Source organism: Aedes aegypti, chromosome 1 (assembly GCF_002204515.2).
Source record: "Aedes aegypti strain LVP_AGWG chromosome 1, AaegL5.0 Primary Assembly, whole genome shotgun sequence".
NCBI lineage: Eukaryota > Metazoa > Arthropoda > Insecta > Diptera > Culicidae > Aedes > Aedes aegypti.
In genome coordinates, this window is record NC_035107.1 from 19,265,787 (window position 1) to 19,287,330 (window position 21,544).

Consider the following 21,544-nt stretch of genomic DNA (forward strand, 5'->3'; position numbering starts at 1 on the left):
CGATAATTGTGAGTATGACAATTTGTAACAAAACCTAAACCTAATAAGAAATAAAATTTCAGCTTAAAGCTGTCGTCACACCCTAATTCCTGGAGTTCTGTGAGCTGCTATTAGAAATCGGCAAGAGCCCCTTTGTTCTCTGAACAAATCTTTAAGAATTATCGCTATGTCAGCAACACCGGCCAATGAACAAACCACTAGCTGCGAGTGTTGTGATCGTCCGGAGACGATCGATGATTGCGTTCAATGCGATCAATGTAATGGATGGTGGCATACTAAGACAAGACGTGACAGGTCAAAGTACAAAAATGAAACCAATTGCCTGTCAAAAAAGACCAATTACCATTGGTCGTTTTGGCAAAGGCCTACTTTCACATCGTTGAGTTGGATTGCAACAGGGCACTTTGTTGCTAGTCCGGCCGTGTTGCTAGTTCATAGATTAGAGTTTTTATCAAAAGTTTGAAAATTTTTCATGAATACTTTTCGTTTCAAATCTATTTATATTTGATGTTAAGCTCAAAACATGTGCTCCTAGAATGCTAAATTAAATTTGAAATTCCTTATTGAGACAAATTCAATGGATATAATGTCCATTCTCGCTAAGAATACTGTCGGTTTTGAATATAAACCTGATTTTTTTTAGATATAGCATCCTCTATTGCACTATATCAATGAAGCGTAAAGGAAACAATCAAATTTTGATCCTTGATACTTGAATTTGTTCACAAGATTTGCATTAATAGGATAAAGGTAACACTGGCTTCTGTATCGTCAAGGTTATCGACTGAAAAACAACGGGGCAGTCTTAGTTGAGTTGTCACGTCCTGTCCTAGGTGGCATATGACGTGTGCAGAAGTGACAGCATCGGTAGCAGATCGATCGTGGACCTGCAGTCACTGGGCCGTATGAATAAAATGTAGTAAAGTTGAGTTTACTACATTCTCGGTAGTAAACGCTATATGTGGAACACGAGTGGAACATGTTTGTGTCATTTTCCTTTCTACATCTTTCGAACATACTACAAACAACGCATTGCTATGAATAAAGGTAGCATTTACTACAAAGCTACTGGTAGTTAGCTTCAGAGGTTGCTACACATGCTTTGAGATTGCGGAATTGAATGGAATAATTTAATTTTGAGTACAAATCATGGGAAAACGATATGAGTTTTGATATTTCGGAAGGTATTTTGAGTTTTGCTTAGGAATTCTGAGGTTACGAAAACATTCGCCCCGCCAATGCTGAGATTCCGGTAAGATTACCGGCAGTGGCAAATTTGTAATATCCGTGTGAATTCTGCCATTACGATAATTATGTTATTTTCTAGGAATTTTAGGATGTCGGTAGGAATTCAGATTATGTAATTCTGAATTTTACGTGTAAATTCTGACATCTCAGATTTCCTTTTGAATTCCGGAATTCCTGTACGAACTTTGAGATTCCGATAGGGATGTCGGATTTTTTATGATAATTCTTGAGGTTTAAATACCATTCTAGGAATATTGCGGGAATATTGGGAATTTGGTAAAAACTCTAGAATTGGGCTGGGAATGGGATTCCGAATATTAATCTCTTGGAATTCTGTGGGTATCTTTGAGACGGTATTTCTGTAAGAACATAAACCTTTTGAATGTCGGTACATATTTTATAGATTTCAATGGGATTTTTTGGGAAATCGATAAGAATTTTAATAATTTCAAAGAGAATCCTGGAGTTTTAGGAGAGATCCTCATTGAATTCTAACGACTACCAATTGGGTCCTAAAATGTTCAATGAAATCTTGTTTTTGTTCAATAACACGAAAGAGCATGTTATTCAGTCTATGCTATGCTATGCTATGCTATGCTAATAACACGAAAGAGCATGTTACTGCAATTACTTTAGCAATTTTTCCCGCTCAAATAACGGCTATATTATGTTTAAACTTTAATTTAAAAATTGGGTCCATAAATGAACCTTGACACTTTTGATCATGTTTGACGTTCGGTTAGTCGACAAAAACACCACAGGGGTTTTAGTTTTAACACTGCAACCCATGGGTTTGTTCCTATCTGACATTTCGAAAGGGACACGGAAAACAAAATACACCCATAATTTGAGTTTAACCCAAGGGATGTGACAAAATCCAAAAATAACATAAAACAATGTTTTTTGAACTCAAACTAAAGGAAAACATTAGAAAATTGAGTAAACATGTGTTATTGGCCTAAACATAAGCGTTTGGCACTAAAATTGGGACAGGGCTTTAGGACCCTATTGAATCACTACAATTCCCATAAAAATCTCTACATTCTAAGGTCTAGAAATTCCAAGGATACTATCAGAAACCCCACCAAAATAACGAGAATATCACATAAACACTTAGAACTTCCGGAATTCAACATGCTGTTAAGAAAATACACGGGGAGCATCAAAATTCTACCGCAATTTTAGCAGAATCTCAGTACTGGTGCTAGAAAATATGTGATTCCTAATTTGATAGCTGTAGTCTCAAGATCTCTTCATAGATGTTAAGCTAATATTTAAAAAAAAATCATCAATCACTGGCGTTCCCGGATAAAAAATACAATACAAAAACAATATAACATATTGAAACAGTACCATTCATTATATTGGAAATACAATACAGTATATTGTAAAATGACAATACAATTACAGTACAATATATTGTTTTGAACAGTTCACTGTACGGTATATGAGATTTTTGCAATATAATGTATGGGTTGTTAAGTATCGTAACAATACAAATATAGATATTTTCTCATACAAACATTTTGAAAATACAATACGATATATTGTCTTGATAAGCAATTCGTGTATTGTTGTACAATACAAAAACAATTCAACAAACTGTATCATGGTTGCATTCGTCGTTACAGCTAATGTCAAGTGACCTCTAAAAAACTACTTATTTTTACTTTTTGAATATTTTCCACCCAACATTTCTTGCTTTTTGAACTTGTTTTGTTTATTTCTTTCAGCAAAGCTACATAGAAAAATGCAACAGTTGTTTTACGCGAAAATAGGAATTTGACCAAAATTGTAAGGTATAAAACCAATTAAAAACAATACAATGTTCTGTTACAATATATTATATTGTTTTTGAATTGTATATCCAAACATGAATAATATTGCTTCGACATTCAATTACAATACGCTGTATTGTATCCAATACGTTATATTGTACATTAATGGTTTATTCCATTCACTGAATGATACGTTTTTATCCGGGTTGGCGAAGACCGAAAACCATTCAGGAAATTCTTTGATGTACATCATCATAAAATCATAGACATAAAGAGAATACCAAACTAATCGCAAAATTACACTACAAATCTTGTCAAATTACAGCACCTTCATGATTTTGTGCAAATTGTCGCGTAATCGATTAGATTCCATGCATTTCCGTCATATGCATGATTGTATTAATTTTAGCCGTCACTCTGAATAGATTGTTCTTTACGTGCAGAAACACTCTGAATGGAAATTTCTTAACGTGCAGCTTCAGTCACTGCTCATGTTCGAAAGTAGTAAGTACTACATGTTCGAAAAGTTTTTTATTCATACCAAAGTGTAGTAAACTTTGTGGATTTTGTTTTTGAGTAGATGCTACATGTAGTAAAGTTCAACGTTTTTTATTCATATCACCCACTGTTTACCGTTGAGTGTTTCTTCGCGAACGACAACATCTAGCGTTAAAGCGGCACGTTTGGTTTTGAAAAAGCAGCAGCTAGAAGAACAACAAGCGATGGAGCAACGTCATCTGGCCGAAAAATACAAGCTTCTCCAGGAGGAGCTGAACGAGATGGATGAGACCGGTAGCAACAGAAGCAGGATCAGTCGGCGAACGAGTTTGGACAAGGTGAAACAGTGGCAGCAGAAATGTGCTGAGCAGTCTGAAGGCGCGCAGGGTCTACCGCCGGTGAACTAATCGGTGAACCTTGCAGCAGTTCCTCAGGCATCACTAAACGACTCGAGAGACGGCAGTTCGATGCAACAGGCTCCATCAAAATACAACGTTTCAGCGGTACCTCCAGCGGATCCGAACCAAACACAGCAGTCAGATGTTCACACATGCAAGCTAGTTTCGGTAGGCTTGACTCAGGGATACAGTGAGGACAAGCCTCCGTTGAGTTCGACGGTGAAGGCATGTAGTCTTCCGAAGTTCAACCACGCAAAGAGAGATCAGCAGCAGTACACCGGCGCAATCTCTAAGGCTATTCCGAACCAACAACATTTAGCCAACGCTGTAGGTAAATCCCATTCCCAAGAACACCCCGTAGCACAACAAGGTAAGCCACTTCGTGATCCTTTTATCATTCCACCCCAATCATCAAAATATGATAACTCCCTCCAACAAATTGTAAAACAATTCGGAAGTGTGGCACCATCAGCTACGGCTTCCTCTTTCCATACAAACATGCTTCCATTTGGAACGAATACTCTTTCACTACCAGAAACGAGTGTTGGCATTGCGCCACCGGTAAATCCGAATCAGAGTTCCATATCAGCCTTCCCAGCAGTGGGACTATCGAATGTTGGCCCTTCGCCACATGCAAATCCAACCTTGTATCCTGGACCAGTCCCTTTAGTTCCGGGACTACAGAATGTTGGCAACCAAATCAGTGCTGAAAATTTAGCGCGACTTCAACGCTGTTTGAATGGCCCCGCGTATGAATCAGTCAAAAGCCGGTTGTTACTTCCCGATTCAGTGCCCCAAGTGATTGATACTCTTCGTTTGCTGTACGGTAGACCTGAATTGTTAATCAACGCCTTACTACAGAAAGTGCGCAGTGTTTCAGCATCGAAAGCAGAGAAGTTGGAGACCATCATCGACTTCGGCATGGCAGTACGTAGCTTGTGCGATCATCTGGAGGCTGGTGGTCAGCGTGAACATCTTTCCAACCCAACGTTGTTGATGGAGCTAGTGGAGAAACTGCTTGCACATATCAAAATGCAGTGGGCGGATTATATGCAGCCGCACCCGGTGATCAATCTCAAGATGTTCGGTGATTTCATGCTTGGAGTTATCACGGCGGTCAGCAGAGTAACCATGTACGTGAGTGGAAGTAGTGGCAGCCAGCAGAAATTGAGGCAGAAAGCCCACACCAGTGGAACAGATCCCGTCCGTGAGCCAGTACGAGAAAAGGAGCGAGTGTGTTTGCTGCAAGAAGTCAGGTCACCGAGTAGCCGAATGTTCCATCTTCAAGTCATATCCTGTCGACAACCGTTGGAAGTTTGCGCAGAACAATGGACTGTGTCGGAGTTGCTAAAACGCGCATGGTAGAAGAAGTTGCAGGAATGCAACGCAGTACGTCTTCGGGTCCGGACCAGCTAACTTCGCTTCCTGCAGTTCTATCACGTTTTCGTCAGTTCAAGGTGGGCGTATCTGCAGACATTAGAGAAATGTTCCACCAGCTACGGATCCGTGAGTCCGATCGTCATTCTCAGCGTTTCCTATTCCGTAGCGATCCGATGAAACCGATAGAAACCTATCTAATGGATGTGGCAACCTTTGGATCCACGTGTTCACCTGCATCGGTTCAATATGTGAAAAACAAAAACGCCGAAGAATTTTCCGAGCTTTTTCCGCGAGCTGTCGAAGGAATTCTGGAAAACCACTACGTGGATGATTACCTCGATAGTTTTGGGAATGAAGAGGAGGCTGAACGGGTGTCAAGCGAAATCCGATCAATACACCAAAGCGGAGGGTTTCAACTCAGGAACTGGCTGTCGAATAGTGCCGTAGTCCTGCGTGGGCTCAATGAGGTGGACCCTAGGGCCAGTAAAAACCTATGTTGGAATACAAACGATAGTAGTGATCGGGTTCTGGGCATGCTATGGCAGACTGCTGATGACGAGCTCAGATTTTCAATGAAGCTGAAAGAAGAGGTTCAACGAGTTATAGACAGCGGAAAACGGCCCACAAAGCGACAAATGTTGAGATGCTTAATGGGGATTTATGATCCCCTGGGTCTTCTAGGCGTTTTCATAGTCCACGGTAAAATACTTCTTCAGGATGTGTGGCGAACGGGTTTACAGTGGGACGAGACGGTGCCAGACGAAATTTTCGAGCGTTGGATAAGGTGGACCAGCCTGTTTCCCAAGATCGGAGACCTGCGGATCCCTCGATGCTATTTCAAAGCAGCAACTGATAAAATGTACGAGCGACTACAATTGCAGGTCTTCGTTGATGCAAGTGAGGCCGCATTTTCCGCTGTGGCGTACTTCAGGGTAACCAATAAGGAAAGTTACTCGGAATACACTTTAGTTGCCGCAAAAACAAAAGTTGCACCACTTAAGCCACTTTCAATTCCTCGTTTAGAATTGCAAGCCGCAGTTCTAGGCAGCCGTTTGATGTCCTTCGTTCAGGAGAGTCACAGTATCGAAGTGAAGCAGCGATACTTGTGGAGCGATTCAGCAACAGTATTAACCTGGTTGCGAGCGGATCATCGCCGCTACAAACAGTATGTAGCTTGCCGGATAGGAGAGCTACTGTCCACGACAGAAGTAGCAGAATGACGATGGGTGCCAAGCAAGCTCAACCCAGCAGACGCAGCGATGAAGTGGGTTAAAAATGCTTGTCCTGATGTAACAGATGTATGGTTCAAAGGACCGAATTTCCTTAAAGAATCCGAGGAGAACTGGCCAAAGCAAGTACGACTTGCAAATCATCCAGAAGAGGAATTACGACCATGTTTTGTTATCCAAGAATCAGTTATTCCGGAGTGTGTGGTGGATTTTACGCGCTTCTCAAAGTGGCGACGACTGCTAGGTACAGTAGCGTATGTGCATCGTTTCATCGATAACTGTAAGCGTAGACAGAAAAAGGAAAATTTGCAGCGTCTACATATAACTGCTTTTGCAAACCTGGAGCGTCTGTACTCCACGTTAGGAGCGGCTCACAACAGCGTCTGTTCCCCATGTCAGGGGTGGCTGATCATCGTCCGAGTGCCAGAGAAGGACTCTAAGCTAAACTGCGCACTATGGCCCTCCGAACATTTAGGGGGAATGGTCCTCCGGAAATCTAGGGGGTTGGTGTCAGGCCCTGCAAGCCAACCGTAAAAACACATCAGCACAGGAACGTCAACGAGAGAATACGGACCGGAACAATCGGCAAAGACCACAGCGACGAAAATGGACTAGCGATTGGAAACTCGGTACGTGGAACTGCAAATCTCTCAACTTCATTGGAAGTACTCGCATACTCTCCGATGTACTGAAGACCCGCGGTTTCGACATCGTAGCGCTGCAGGAGGTGTGCTGGACAGGAGCATTGGTGCGAACGTTTAGAGGTAATCATACCATCTACCAGAGCTGCGGCAACACACGCGAGCTGGGAACAGCTTTCATAGTGATGGGTGATATGCAAAGGCACGTGATCGGGTGGTGGCCGATCAATGAACGAATGTGCAAGTTAAGAATCAAAGGGCGATTCTTTAACTTCAGCATAATCAACGTGCATAGCCCACACTCCGGAAGCACTGATGATGACAAGGACGCATTTTACGCGCAACTCGAACGCGAGTACGACCGCTGCCCAAGCCACGACGTCAAGATCATCATAGGAGATTTGAACGCTCAGGTTGGCCAGGAGGAGGAGTTCAGACCGACGATTGGAAAGTTCAGCGCCCACCGGCTGACGAACGAGAACGGCCTACGACTGATAGATTTTGCCGCCTCCAAGAACATGGCCATTCGTAGCACCTATTTCCAGCACAGCCTCCCGTATCGGTACACCTGGAGATCACCTCAGCAGACAGAATCGCAAATCGACCACGTTTTCATCGATGGACGGCACTTCTCCGACATAACCGACGTCAGAACCTATCGTGGCGCCAACATTGACTCCGACCACTACCTGGTAATGGTGAAACTGCGCCCAAAACTATCCGTCATCAACAATGTACGGTACCGACGCTGCCGAAAGCGTTGTCGGATATGTGGAACGGAGCTCAAGAAACGATTGGTTCGACGAGGAGCGCCAGGAGGTTTTAGAGGAGAAGAATGCAGCGCGGGCTGCAATGCTGCAGCATGGTACGCGGCAAAACGTGGAACGATACAGACTGAAGCGGAAACAGCAAACCCGCCTATTCCGGGACAAAAAGCGCCGCCTGGAAGAGATGGAGTTGCTGTACCGTTCTCAAGAAACGCGGAAGTTCTATCAGAAGCTCAACACATCCCGCAAAGGCTTCGTGCCGCGAGCGGAGATGTGCCGGGATAAGGATGGGAGCATCTTGACGGACGGACGCGAGGTGATCGAAAGGTGGAAGCAGCACTACGATGAACACCTGAATGGCGCAGAGAACACAGGCACAGAAGGTCAGGACAGCGAAGGCGATGGCTACGTCAGCACAGCGGACAGCGGAAATCAACCAGCTCCCACGATGGGGGAAGTTAAGGATGCCATTCAACAGCTCAAGAACAACAAAGCCGCTGGCAAGGATGGTATCGGAGCCGAACTCATCAAGATGGGCCCGGACAGGTTGGCCGCTTGTCTGCATCGGCTGATAGTCAGAATCTGGGAAACGGAACAGCTACCGGAGGAGTGGAAGCAAGGCGTTATATGCCCTATCTACAAAAAGGGCGACAAACTGGAGTGTGAAAATTATCGTGCAATCACCATCCTAAACGCCGCCTATAAAGTGCTATCCCAGATTCTCTTCCGTCGTCTATCACCTATAGCAAACGAGTTCGTGGGAAGTTATCAAGCAGGTTTCATCGACGGCCGCTCGACAACGGACCAGATCTTTTCCGTGCGGCAAATCCTCCAGAAATGCCGTGAGTACCATGTCCCTACGCACCATTTGTTCATCGATTTCAAGGCAGCATACGATAGTATCGACCGCATAGAGCTATGGAAAATCATGGCCGAGAACAGCTTTCCCGGGAAGCTCACAAGATTGATCAGAGCAACGATGGACGGTGTGCAAAACTGCGTGAAGATCTCGGGCGAACACTCCAGTTCGTTCGAGTCTCGGCGGGGACTACGACAAGGCGATGGAATTTCGTGCCTGATGGACTTCCGTGGAACTGCCTAGGAAGCAGTGTTACGATAGACGGAGATACCTTCGAGGTGGTGGACGAGTTCGTCTACCTCGGATCCTTATTGACGGCTGACAACAATGTTAGTCGGGAAATACGAAGGCGCATCATCAGCGGAAGTCGTGCCTACTATGGGCTCCAGAAGAAACTGCGGTCAAGAAAGATTCACCCCCGCACCAAATGTACGATGTATAAAACGCTCATAAGACCGGTAGTCCTCTACGGGCATGAGGCGTGGACTATGCTCGAGGAGGACTTGCAAGCTCTTGGGGTTTTCGAACGCCGAGTGGAACGATCATCGGCGGCGTACAGGAGAACGGCGTGTGGCGGCGAAGGATGAACCACGAGCTCGCTCAACTCTACGGCGAACCCAGTATAGTGAAGGTAGCTAAAGCTGGAAGGATACGCTGGGCAGGGCATGTTGCAAGAATGCCGGACAACAACCCTGTAAAGATGGTGTTCGCTACGAATCCGGTCGGAACAAGAAGGCGTGGGGCGCAGCGAGCTAGGTGGATTGACCAGGTGCACCAGGACCTAGAGAGTGTGGGTCACAGTCGAGGATGGAGAGAAGCGGCCATGAACCGAGTGAATTGGCGAATTATTGTTGGCGAGGCTTTATCAAGATAATTGATGTAAAGCCAAATAAGTAAGTAAGCAATATTTTTTTATGAATATCTTAATAAATATTTTTCTTCTTCCCAGTTATTTTGCTATATGTTTCTCTACAGATTCCTGTACCGCTATGCTAATTTTGAGAGCAAAAGATTGCCTGAGGGTTTTCAACCAATTTCCTCTGAAGATTGGAAGGCAAGGGACATTTCAAAAACAATTTTCTTTTCAATTTTTGAACTTCCGAGGATTTAAGCAAAATTCCTAGAAAAAAACATTAAGTATTACTTTTGACGCAATTTGTGATATATTATGGAAATTTTTCTTAAGGACTCTTAATGAACTTCGCGGAAAAAATGTTATTTTTTTTGGAAAACTATTTAAAGAAATTCACAGAAGAATTTCTAATAGAACTTTCGGCGAAATATCTTAGTATTAGATTTGACAGAATCATAGATTTTTAAAAGAAGGGAAACCTGATCTTTTGAAAGATTAAGTAACATTTTTAAGGTAAATCCGGAACCATTGTCCGGAACAATTTGCTAATAAAAACTAGACATAGAAAAAATCTATGTCCTCAAGGAGGAATTCACTTTGAAAGTATGAACAAGTCCAACAATATTATTTGACTAATTTCCAAGAGATTTGCAAAAGTTCTAAAACCAGCCTTCAATATTTTTTGAGGAATTTTATTATATCAAAATTCTATAAAGAATACCTTAAAGTTTTTTGGAAAACTTTGCTACAAATCTGTTAGAAATGCGAAAATACTTTAATAATTGAATCGAAATCAAAGAGAGGATTTATTACTGGAATAAACACTATGATTGATTTGGTTGCATTTTTTCACACCAAGTTTAAGTTTTGACATTCATCTAAAGAAAACCAGACCTTGCCGAAATAACTTGAAAGTTAAGCCTTATTTTTTGAAAATAATTCTCGCTATGTATTGTCTGAGAAATTCCTTTAGTAATTTTGTCAATTTTTTTTTTGGGACATTATACGAGTTGAAATTAATGCATGGATTTCTTTAGTGAATTCTCATAAGAAAAATCATCATCAAGGACATCTCGAGCAGGGTATCCTCCAAAACATGAGAAATCAGAATGCAGTGAATATTCTGCTTTAGGCTGAAACAACATTATTTGGATCATTCGCAAAAAAAAAAGAAATTTTGGGAGTCAAGCTTCCAGGATATTGGCCCTTTTTCGTACCTCGGTATTTTTTTTTTTTTTGCAACGGAGATGTCGAAAAATTGCGCATACTACAAGTAGCTAGTCTTAACAAAAACGAATCGATCGACAGCCGGACGATTAAGCTTTCGGTTGTCGCACGATTCGCCGAAGTCAGAACCACCACGCTGATGCTGTGAAAGACAAGCGAGTCACTATAATTGTACAACGTAAAATAACGTGAAGAGATTTTTGTCATGGACACTAATTCAGAAAAAATAAGTAATGTTAATTGTTTTTATTTTATATTTTTAATGTCATCAAAAATTTTGGGACGGGCTGGATGATTCTGGAGGGGGCCCCCCTAATTCTACGCCAATACAAATATACGTCATTATTAAATACCTGGTAAGATTAATCAGAAAGTTGCTTATTGACCGTATTCTGAAGACTTGATGCGAAACAATTTGGTAACGAAAAATATTTAGAGTTTGTCACAACAGTGGATATGTTCTTGTTACTTTTTAAAGTAGAAAAATGATCAACAATTAATGGCAAGTATGCACTTCAACAGAAAAGTAATCGCCTACCTCGATGCGTGGGAAATTTCTTGCAAGAAATGCTCAAGAAAAACATTTTTCTACGATCGCAGTACGCAGTTGAAAAGAAATGTCAATTCAAATGGAGCTCACTGTAGAAAATTTCTTGACCATTTCTTGTGCAGAAATCGATGTAGGCAAGTCCTAGTGCAGACATCTGGAGAAGTGCTTCGACGTCCTGTAACAAAGGTTGCCATCCTGGATATCGAGGCAGCGGTCCGCCCTGAAGATGAGGGTAACGCAGCACCATCGGAAGTTCTGAACCTGCATTACGTGTTAGGGGCGAACTTACGCCACTGTCTTCTCGTGGTGAACAACCTTGCGCCTTTTCACCTATACAGCCGCATTAGATAGCTGTCATCTATTGACAGCTTTCCGATGTCGTAATTTCCGCAAATTATTCTCAAAACCATTCCTTGTATACTAGACAAGTAGGCAGAGCCAGAAAATATTGAATTATCAAAAATATTGAATTATAAGACCGTCATCCTGTGGAATTAAACCGAATTTGAAACTCGGAGTGCAAATGTAAGTTCTAAAATTTTAAACTGAATTGTAACTAATTCCCCCCCCCCCTCTACCAGTATTTAATCTATTCCTAAGCAAGATCATACATATACAAAATTTACAGTCCGATTGAATTCTGTGGCATGATTTTCCCAGAATCATCTGATATATTTATTCCGCATTTCTTATGCATCTTCGGCGGCATGCCGGACAACATCACTCAATGCGAAAGTAGTTTTTGCACCGTTGAAGAGAGTACGTACCAATCGTAGGACTGGCGATACTAACAGTACGTTTCTGACGTTTTTAAAAGCTAAGGTGGAAAGATATATTTTTTTGAGATGCTCATAGTTGAGATACAAGGCATACAAAATAGCTAAATTAAGATGAAAAACTCAAATAACATGAAAATCATTAGAAATACAACTTTGGTATATTCAGCAAAGTTGTAGCAAATGATAAGTATAAAAACTTTGTAGAACATAGTAGGCCAATAAAACTAAAATATAAAACACAAAGAACGATTTTTTATTAAAAAAAACTTAATTATCTCGGCTCTTAAGCAAAACCGAGAAAAAGTTTGTTCGGCAAAGTTGTTTCTATGATCATTTGCTACAACTTTGCTGAACATACCAACTTACGATTCGTTAAAATAAAAAAGTTGGCGTATACGTCACTCTTGCGATCACCGTAAAAAAATTTTTGATCCGTACATTTTGTAGTACTGAAAATTCTGAACATATTTTCAGAAGAAACTATGGCTCTAAAATCAATAAATCTTGACGAAAATCTCATGTCCGCCTAAATTAGCTTCCTGGACCAGTGTGCAGTGCGAAGACGAAATAAAAAAAATACATCGTCAACCAGTATAATAACTCTAGCAGGTCGTCGTCTCGTCATCGACGAAAGAATGCACGACGAACGTCAATCCAAAATCATCAACGAACAACTGTCTTCATTCCGTTCGCTCCCCTTTATCAAACAAAGGAGGCGTTTATTGTATATTCGCTTGCTATGCACAAAACGGCGAATACCATCCCAGAATTGCTTGTATTGGCGATTTAACCCATTCTCCTCAAGCTTCAACAATAGCTCTGTTGGTAAGCGCGTGATGAGGACGATTCAGAGATCGTTTGTTTGATTCCGGACACGTGTTGTTTTTGTTTTATTTTTTCAAAAAAGGCTCATAATCTATCGACCCCACGGTTTATATTTTTAGTCGGCTCAGAGCTCCCGAACGAAGATTCGACAATAACGAAAGAGGCTCATTTGTTCGTCATGACGCCGAGCCTTTGTGGCGAACCACTGCAGCAAATTGTCATCCAACGCTGGTAGAGTGACGACGACAATTCTTTTTTTAGTTTCGTCGACGACTTTTTCCATTTGACGGTGACGATTGTCTACCCTGTTCCCAATCCTTAATACAACAGCTTTGAGCTCGCCTAACCACAAACCCAGTGTGCTACAGAGAACTCCTTAAACAACTCCGAAAACGTTCCAACAGTATGCTTCAACTTCACGTGCTTGACGACGCCAGCCAGGATGCGTATGGTGCAGCGGCATATTTCCGGGTGCTCACAAGTGATGGAGCGGTATGTTTTTTGGTGATGGCGATATAGAAGGTTGCTCCGTTAAAAAAAATATGTCCATTCCGAGGCTAGAGCTGCAAGCGGCGGTGATCGGATCGAGGTTGTTGCAGACGGTCGTCGAGGCACACTCGCTTGACATCAAACAACGGTTCATCTGGTTGGATTCAAGAACCGGCATCTCCTGTATCCATTCGGAGCAGCGACGGTACAAGCCTTTCGTGGCGTTTCGGATCGGCCAGATTGTGAGCCTCACGTGGCGTAAGATACCGACGGGAAGCAACGACGCGGACGATCTGACCAAATGGAAGTAGTCTGGACTCGAATGGACAGTTTTCAGGTTCATTTTTTTTGTGCCAGTCGGAAGAACGATGGACAGATCAAGAAGCGGTAGAAGCGAAGCTACAGGCGTATCATCTGGTTCATGATATTTCGCTAGTAGAATCAGTGGTCGATGTGTCTCGCATTTTCCGTTGGAGGTGTGTTGGTCAGAGCGGTAGCATGCGTCTACCGGTTCATATCCAACTGCGACCGGAAGAGAAATGGTCTGGTGATCGAAACGATTCCGGCAACACCTAAAGATAAAGAGAACCGTATCAGCGGTGACAGTTCCTCTAAAACGAGAAGAGCATCAGCGAGCGGAAGCCTGTGGCGGTCGGCACTGGCCGATTCTTACGAGGAGGAAGTGAAAACGATGGTGAAGAACCGTGGAGTACCACGCAGCGAGTGGCAACTGATCGAGAAGTGCAGCAGTCTGTAGCGACAGCCCGTTTTTGGACGACGATGGTGTGCTGAGGATGGAAGGCAGAGCGGGTTCGTTCCTCCCGTTCGAACTTCGGTTTCCAGTTATTCTGCCGATAAAGCATATCATTGTCCGGAAGTTGCTGGAATATTACCATCAGCAAGCGGCGTACTTCGGAGACAGTGGTCAACGAGTTTTCAGATTCCAAATCTCCGAGCGGAATTAAAGGCAGTGGTGAAGGCATGCTTGTGGTGTAGGACAAGGCAATGTGCTCCAAAGGTTCCACGGTTGGCACATCTCCCCCGATGCTTTGTGTGTCGCAGAGGCAAAGCGGTCCAATTCTATTCCGATAACGGGACAAACTTCCAGGGAGCGGTGGAACTTCAATCCACCAAGCGGGCCCTACATGGGAGGCATCTGGGAGCGGCTAGTCCGATCCGTGAATGCAGCACTTGACCGTGTTGAACGATGGCAGAAGGTTGTTGGATGAGGTGACTACAGTGGCAGAAGCGTAGGACCTTGTGAATTCACAGCCGTTGACGTACGCGGGCTTAGGGTCCGAAGCCAGTGAAGCGTTAACATCGAATCACTTCGTGAGAGGCGTAGACTTGGCTGTAGACCAGGTTCCGAAGGCAAAGGACGCGGAGGCTTTGCGAGACCGTTGGATAGCGGAATACGTGTCGGCGATCAACAACCGTACGAGATGGCATGCAGAGACCAAGCCAATCAGGCAAGGGGATCTGGTGTACATAGCGGAAGAAGGAGCGAGGAAGTGTCGGATACGTGGTGTTGTTAAAAAGGTGTATCACGACGGTGATGCCCGAGTGAGACAAGCGTTGATGAAGACGGCGAAAGGAGAGTTCCGGCGTCTGGTGGCGAAGCTGGCGGTGCTAGAGATTCAGGAATGTAATTCTGGTGTTGGAGAATCCCCACAGAATAACGGGGAGGGGTATGTACGCACACTCAACGTCGAGAAACCATTCGCATCACCCGGTAGACGGTGACGGTTTGAAAGCGGTGAATGTTTAGGCTGTGAACCGTTTCACCAATTCGTTTAACTATTAGTTAAAATTTGACAGCTTGATAGTTAGTTCCCCTCCGTTTGAAAATATCCTGCTCTGGAGCATGGTTAAACTTGACAGTTCGAAAGTTATTTTCTGCTCCCGTGGTTTTTCAGAATGACTAACCATCTGTCAACTTTATTCTGAAATAACTACTCGACTGTCAAAGCTCAAATAGGTCGACCGCGAAGTTCAATTTAACCATTTGAGGGGAAAATAACTATCGAAATGTCAAATTTTAACTAATGGACCGATGCACGAGTTCACTATTTGACGTTCGGGCGGTACCGTGTTATATACGTGGCCATGGCAACGAGTGAATTCGGCACCGTTCAAACGTCAAATTAGTGAACTCATGCATTGGTCCATAGTTAAACGAATGGGTGAAACGGTTCACAGCCTTAGGCGAAATAATGCTAGCAGATGGACCGATGCACGAGTTCACTAATTTGACGTTTGAGCTGTGCCGAATTCACTGGTTTCCATGGTCACATAAATAACCGCTAAACCGTCAAATAGTGAACCCGTGCATCGGTCCATTGTCGGGTGTTGAATTCATCCCGGCCCTATTTGTAAATAAATATTGTGCTCTGCAAGATAAATCCACGTAATGCGATTATCTGAAAATGTCGATATACCGTCGCAGTGGTAATGAAAATCACTAAATGTTTCAGATTTAGCAAATTTGAAACATTTGTGTCCTTGAAGGACGAAAAAATCCAAGCCTACTTGAATTTTGACGTTGCGTTTGAATTGCGCGCATATCTTCTGCGCGTTACCGCCGCCGCAGGATGTGGATTTAATATAAGCGCCGCAATAAAGGAAAAGTAATATTGCTGTAGCCTTTACGAATTTGTAGAAGTATATTTGAGCGCGCAGATAAATTAGTGGATTTTTAAAGTGAATTGTGCGAATTGAAATCGGAAAGGTTGAGAAAGGAGGAATGGACCAATGCACGGGTTCACTGTTTGACGTTTTAGCGGTGCCGTGTTATTTATGTGACCATGGAAACCAGTGAATTTAATTTAAATTTAAAAAGTAAGTTGAAAATGATTATAAATTAATTATTATGAAAATTAATTGCATACATTTAGTTTCAAGCTACTGCAAAAACAACACTGCTTTGAAAATTTTGTTTAGAGAACTGGTCCTTGTATTTAGGGGGATCAGTCTTTGTAGAAATTCATGATCGACCCACAACCTTATGAATGAACATACTCAATTAATAGCCTCTTTATATCGAACTTATATGAATTTTACAATTCTCCCTCTCTTTTGCCGCACCAGTGGCTACAGCTGCGAGGACCACTTCCACGAGTCCGACACGTACCTGCACTCGTGGCAGATCCTGCTGGAGATCATGACGTCACCGCAATGCAATGACATGCTGATCGACGTCGGCATGCCGGTGCAGCACCGCAATGTGGCCTACAACTGCCGGGTGGTGTTCCACAACAAGCGCATCCTGCTGATCCGGCCGAAGCTGGTGATGTGCGACGATGGGAACTACCGGGAGACGCGCTGGTTCTCCTCGTGGACCAAGGTGAGAACTTCAGGTAGGCGTATGGCTAAAATCAATGGCTAAGATTTTGTTGGATTTCAGGAACGTCAAACGGAGGAGTACTACCTGCCGCGGATAATATCGGCGGCCACTGGACAGCACACGGTTCCGATCGGGGACGCCGTCATTGCCACCCGAGACACCTGCTTGGGGTACGAGATATGCGAGGAGTTGTGGAATCCACGGAGTACGCACATTGATATGTCCTTGTCGGGGGTGGAAATCATGGTGAACAGCTCCGGGAGCTACATGCAGCTACGGAAGGCATACATCACGACGGATTTGATCCGGAATGCGAGTTATAAGGCAGGTGGGGCTTATCTCTTCAGTAATTTGCGGGGTTGTGATGGTCAACGGGTGTATTTCAATGGGTGTTCGGCGATTGCCTTGAACGGGCATGTCGTGGCCAGAGGAAAGCAATTTGGGTTGGAGGATGTTGAGGTGACCACGGCGACCGTGGATTTGGAGGATATCAGGTCGTATCGGGTGGCGATGAGGTCGCGCTGTACGATCGCGGCGTCGACTCCGACATATCCGCGGGTGAACGTAGACTTTGCGTTGTCCCATGCGTTGGATTTGAACATTCCGCCGAGTGCTCCGTTGGAGTGGGTTTACCACAGTGCCGAGGAGGAGATCGCTCTGGGGCCGGCCTGTTGGCTGTGGGACTATCTACGCCGGTCGGGACAGGGAGGGTTCTTCCTGCCGCTGAGCGGTGGAGTCGACTCCAGCAGTACGGCGATCATTGTGCACTCGATGTGCTGTCTGGTGGTCAAGTATGTGATGCTCGGTGACTACCAGGTCCTTCGCGATATCCGGAAGATTCTGGCTGATCCGGAGTTCACGCCGGATAATCCAGCTGCCTTATGTAATCGCTTGCTGGTGACGTGCTACATGGGGAGTGAGAACTCCAGCAAAGAGACGCGTCAGAGGGCTACCAGTTTGGCCAATCAGATCGGAAGCTACCACTTGGAGATTAACATTGACGGTGCTGTGAGCGCCTTGTTGGCGATCTTCAACACGGTGACCGGTATGAAGCCTCTGTTCAAGACCCAGGGAGGCTGTCCACGTCAGAACTTGGCCTTGCAGAATATCCAGGCCAGGACCAGGATGGTCCTATCGTATCTGTTTGCCCAGTTGATGCTTTGGGTACGGAATCGCCCTGGAGGTCTGTTAGTTCTGGGTTCCGCCAACGTTGATGAAGCCCTGCGAGGCTACATGACCAAATACGACTGTTCTTCCGCCGACATCAATCCCATTGGAGGCATCTCCAAGACCGACTTGAAGCGGTTCCTACTGTATGCCAAGGACAAGTTCAACCTCCCGATCATATCGGATATTGTGACCGCGCCGCCGACCGCCGAGCTGGAACCACTCCAAAATGGCGCCCTAGCCCAAACGGACGAAGAGGACATGGGCATGACGTACAACGAGCTGAGCGAGTTCGGACGTCTCCGGAAGCAGAGCTACTGCGGTCCGTATAGCATGTTCTGCAAGCTGGTCTCCATGTGGAAGGACAACTGCAATCCGCTGGAGGTTTCCTATAAAGTCATGCACTTCTTCCGCTGCTACGCCATCAATCGCCACAAGATGACAGTACTGACGCCTTCGTACCACGCGGAGTCGTACAGTCCGGATGACAACCGCTTCGACCATCGGCCCTTCCTGTACCCCGCCAACTGGAGCTGGCAGTTCAAGTGCATCGACGAAGAGTTGGAACGGATCGCGTGCTCGACCACGGCACCGCCTTCTTCAGGGGATGACTTCACCTCGGCCAAAGGTTACCATTCGCCTAGCAGCGGCCGCAGAGCCACCAGCGGAGCGGACAAAACCTCCTCACCGCTATTCTTCTCCGAAACGGGAACCACCGGAGGAGGGATGAGCAGCGGCGGAAGTGCCCACCAACTGAACAACCACATCCACGGCCACGAATCGCTCAAATTGACCAAGTCGCACAGCAGCGGAGGCTACTCCAAGATGCACTCCAGCGTCATGGGCAAGATCAAGGACAGAACCGGAGTGCCTGTTTAAAGCTCGACGGAATTGACGAATCGGAAATCGAAACCACGCATAGCAACTAGGGCCAGTAGTAGATAGCCGAAAGTACCAGTAGACCAGTACCCACGACACGCTTCAATACCCGAGATAACGATTTCTACTCTCATATAAACCGAGTTTTTCGAACGTTACTTTCCCGTTAGTTGTGCTTATCTAAAAATTTTACGCAGCATAGTTACAAACCTGTACGACCTTAAGCTAAAGGGCAACTAACTATTAACAATAACTGAAAACTTTCAATCACCGTTAAACTTAGGAGTTCGGACGACACAAACGAAGAGATTTCAGATTCTAATGGCAAACAACGCCGAACAGTTTTAGGAAACAGTAGAAAACACACGAATTCAATTAAAATGATGATAGAATTACACTTTAACACACACAAACAAACAAACAAACAAGCAGAGCAGACCTCAATAATTGTAATTGTTAGCACCACAAATACACACAATTTAGAATTACTTATTAACATATATCATAGGTCGCCGCCACGGGTTGGGAGCCAATTTTGCTAGTGATTTCTTAGGGAACAACAAGCGACTTTTGACTTTCGTGCTGGAATTGTCGAGACGAAGAGTTTTGAAAGATTAGGGCATTACATTAGAGAGGTAGAAAGGAGCCCCGAGTGGGATTTCACGATCCATACTGTGGGTGTGATGGTGGGGAAAATAGAGATTCTAATAATAAAATATTGACACTTTACAACTGCGGATGGGAAAAAAAATCGGTAGAATTGAAAGAATTTCATTAAGTATATTCATTACTCACGAGTACAAGTATAGAGAGCCCCAATTCGATTAATTAATCGCCACTAGCATATAATCAATCGCCTGCCGTTCAACGCTCTCTAATTTCAACACTCCCGTGAAAAAATAATTGGTGAACCTCGAAAACACACACAAAAGTGTTCTGTCTATATCTCTTGGATTACACGTCAAATTGGAATTCTCTATGGCTCTTTCGGCAGCCAATGAGTTATTCTTACTTCGTAGGTGTTTTGACAAAAACATTTTCTGCCTATTAAATTTTTCCATGAAGTTCATAACAAAATTCGTCATTGAAAAAAAAAAAAAACAGTTAGCTAAAAAGTCCATTTTTTTATAAATCATGGGTATTTCTTCGCGTGATATGTCTCTTCTTCTTCTTCTTTCTGGCGTTACGTCCCCACTGGGACAGAGCCTGCTTCTCAGCTTAGTGTTCTTATGAGCACTTCCACAGTTATTAACTGAGAGCTTACTATGCCAATGACCATTTTTGCATGCGTATATCGTGTGGCAGGTACGAAGATACTCTATGCCCTGGGAAGTCGAGAAAATTTCCAACCCGAAAAGATCCTCGACCGGTGGGATTCGAACCCACGACCGTCAGCTTGGTCTTGCTGAATAGCTGCGCGTTTACCGCTACGGCTATCTGGGCCCCGATATGTCTCTTATTACCCTTGGAATGCTATGTGTTCCATTGGATTCCTTAGTGACATTGTATAGAAAAAGGATGTGCAATATAGAGTTAATAAAAGGCTTGTGACTTGATTGACGTTTAACAATGGAATGAAATTTTAATTTCTGACAGTCGCTGTTAGCAAAACGACATGAGCGGATTCGTGTTTGAACAATGACTCCTTTATTTCCGTTTATGTTGTTGTACATGTAATAGGTTTGGGAGCTATTTTATCAATCCAACATGTTATAAAATTGAGGAGTGTTCGAATTCAAGATAGTATAACATCCGCTCTTTTATAGAAATAACACTTAAATAGCCCACAACTTACGAAAGCTCAAAATGTTCGAAAAAACGCTTCGGTAAATGCCATAGGTTGTTCCGTTGCACAGTGAGAAAATCGGGCTCCAAAACGCGACTAAATGCAATATCTCAGCTGGGTAATGGTTTCAGGAAATGATTTTGACCATTCTAGATCGCAAAAAGGCTGCTGAATCGATTGGTGGCGATCCCATTGACCGGAGACTTCGCCCTGGCCACATAGAGCCCTGGAACCAACCTGAGTTCCTTACGGCAAGTAGAATTATTGGAACTGATATAAACTGTCATGATTTCGTTTTGCTGTGGAACAGCACACGACAATATTCTTGCATGGCGGATTTAATGATATGAATTATTGACCATTATGGCCATTTCATGGTTCCAGAACTAACCCGGAACATCCGTAAAATTGGAAATATTGAAAAAAAAACATGTTTTATGGTTCCTTTGTCTCTTGTTGATAAGAAAGAAGTACTCTTACAATTCGTATTTAGTAATCTGAATGTTTGACCATTACGGCCATTTTATGGTTCCGGAACTAACCCGGAACATCCGTAAAATTGGAAATATTGAAGAGAAAACAAATGTTCTGATAGTTCCTTTATGTCTTGTTGATAAGAGAGAAGTATTCTTACATGGCGGATTTAGTAATCTGAATGTTTGACCATTATGGCCATTTTACGGTTCCGGAACAAACCCGGAACATCCGTAAAATTGTAAATAATAAAAAAATATGTTTCGACAGTTCCTTTATTTCTTGTTGGTTAGAAAGAAGTATTACATTTTGTATTTAGTAATATGTATGTTTGACCATTATGACCATTTTATGGTTCCGGAACAAACCCGGAA

General features: G+C 43.7%; 1 protein-coding gene across 4 annotated transcripts in view; it reads left to right on the forward strand.

Moving 5' to 3' along the window:
* Positions 1-19,639, forward strand: part of LOC5568128 (probable glutamine-dependent NAD(+) synthetase) — a 380,498-nt gene extending 360,859 nt beyond the window's left edge. For all 4 annotated transcript variants that reach the window (XM_021839068.1, XM_021839066.1, XM_021839069.1 and 1 more), the window contains 2 exons: positions 16,609-16,864; positions 16,925-19,639. In XM_021839068.1, coding sequence (XP_021694760.1) covers positions 16,609-16,864; positions 16,925-18,910 — 2,242 coding nt within the window. In that variant the 3' untranslated portion in view covers positions 18,911-19,639. The remainder of the gene's footprint in view (positions 1-16,608; positions 16,865-16,924) is intronic.
* Positions 19,640-21,544: the final 1,905 nt, after the last annotated feature.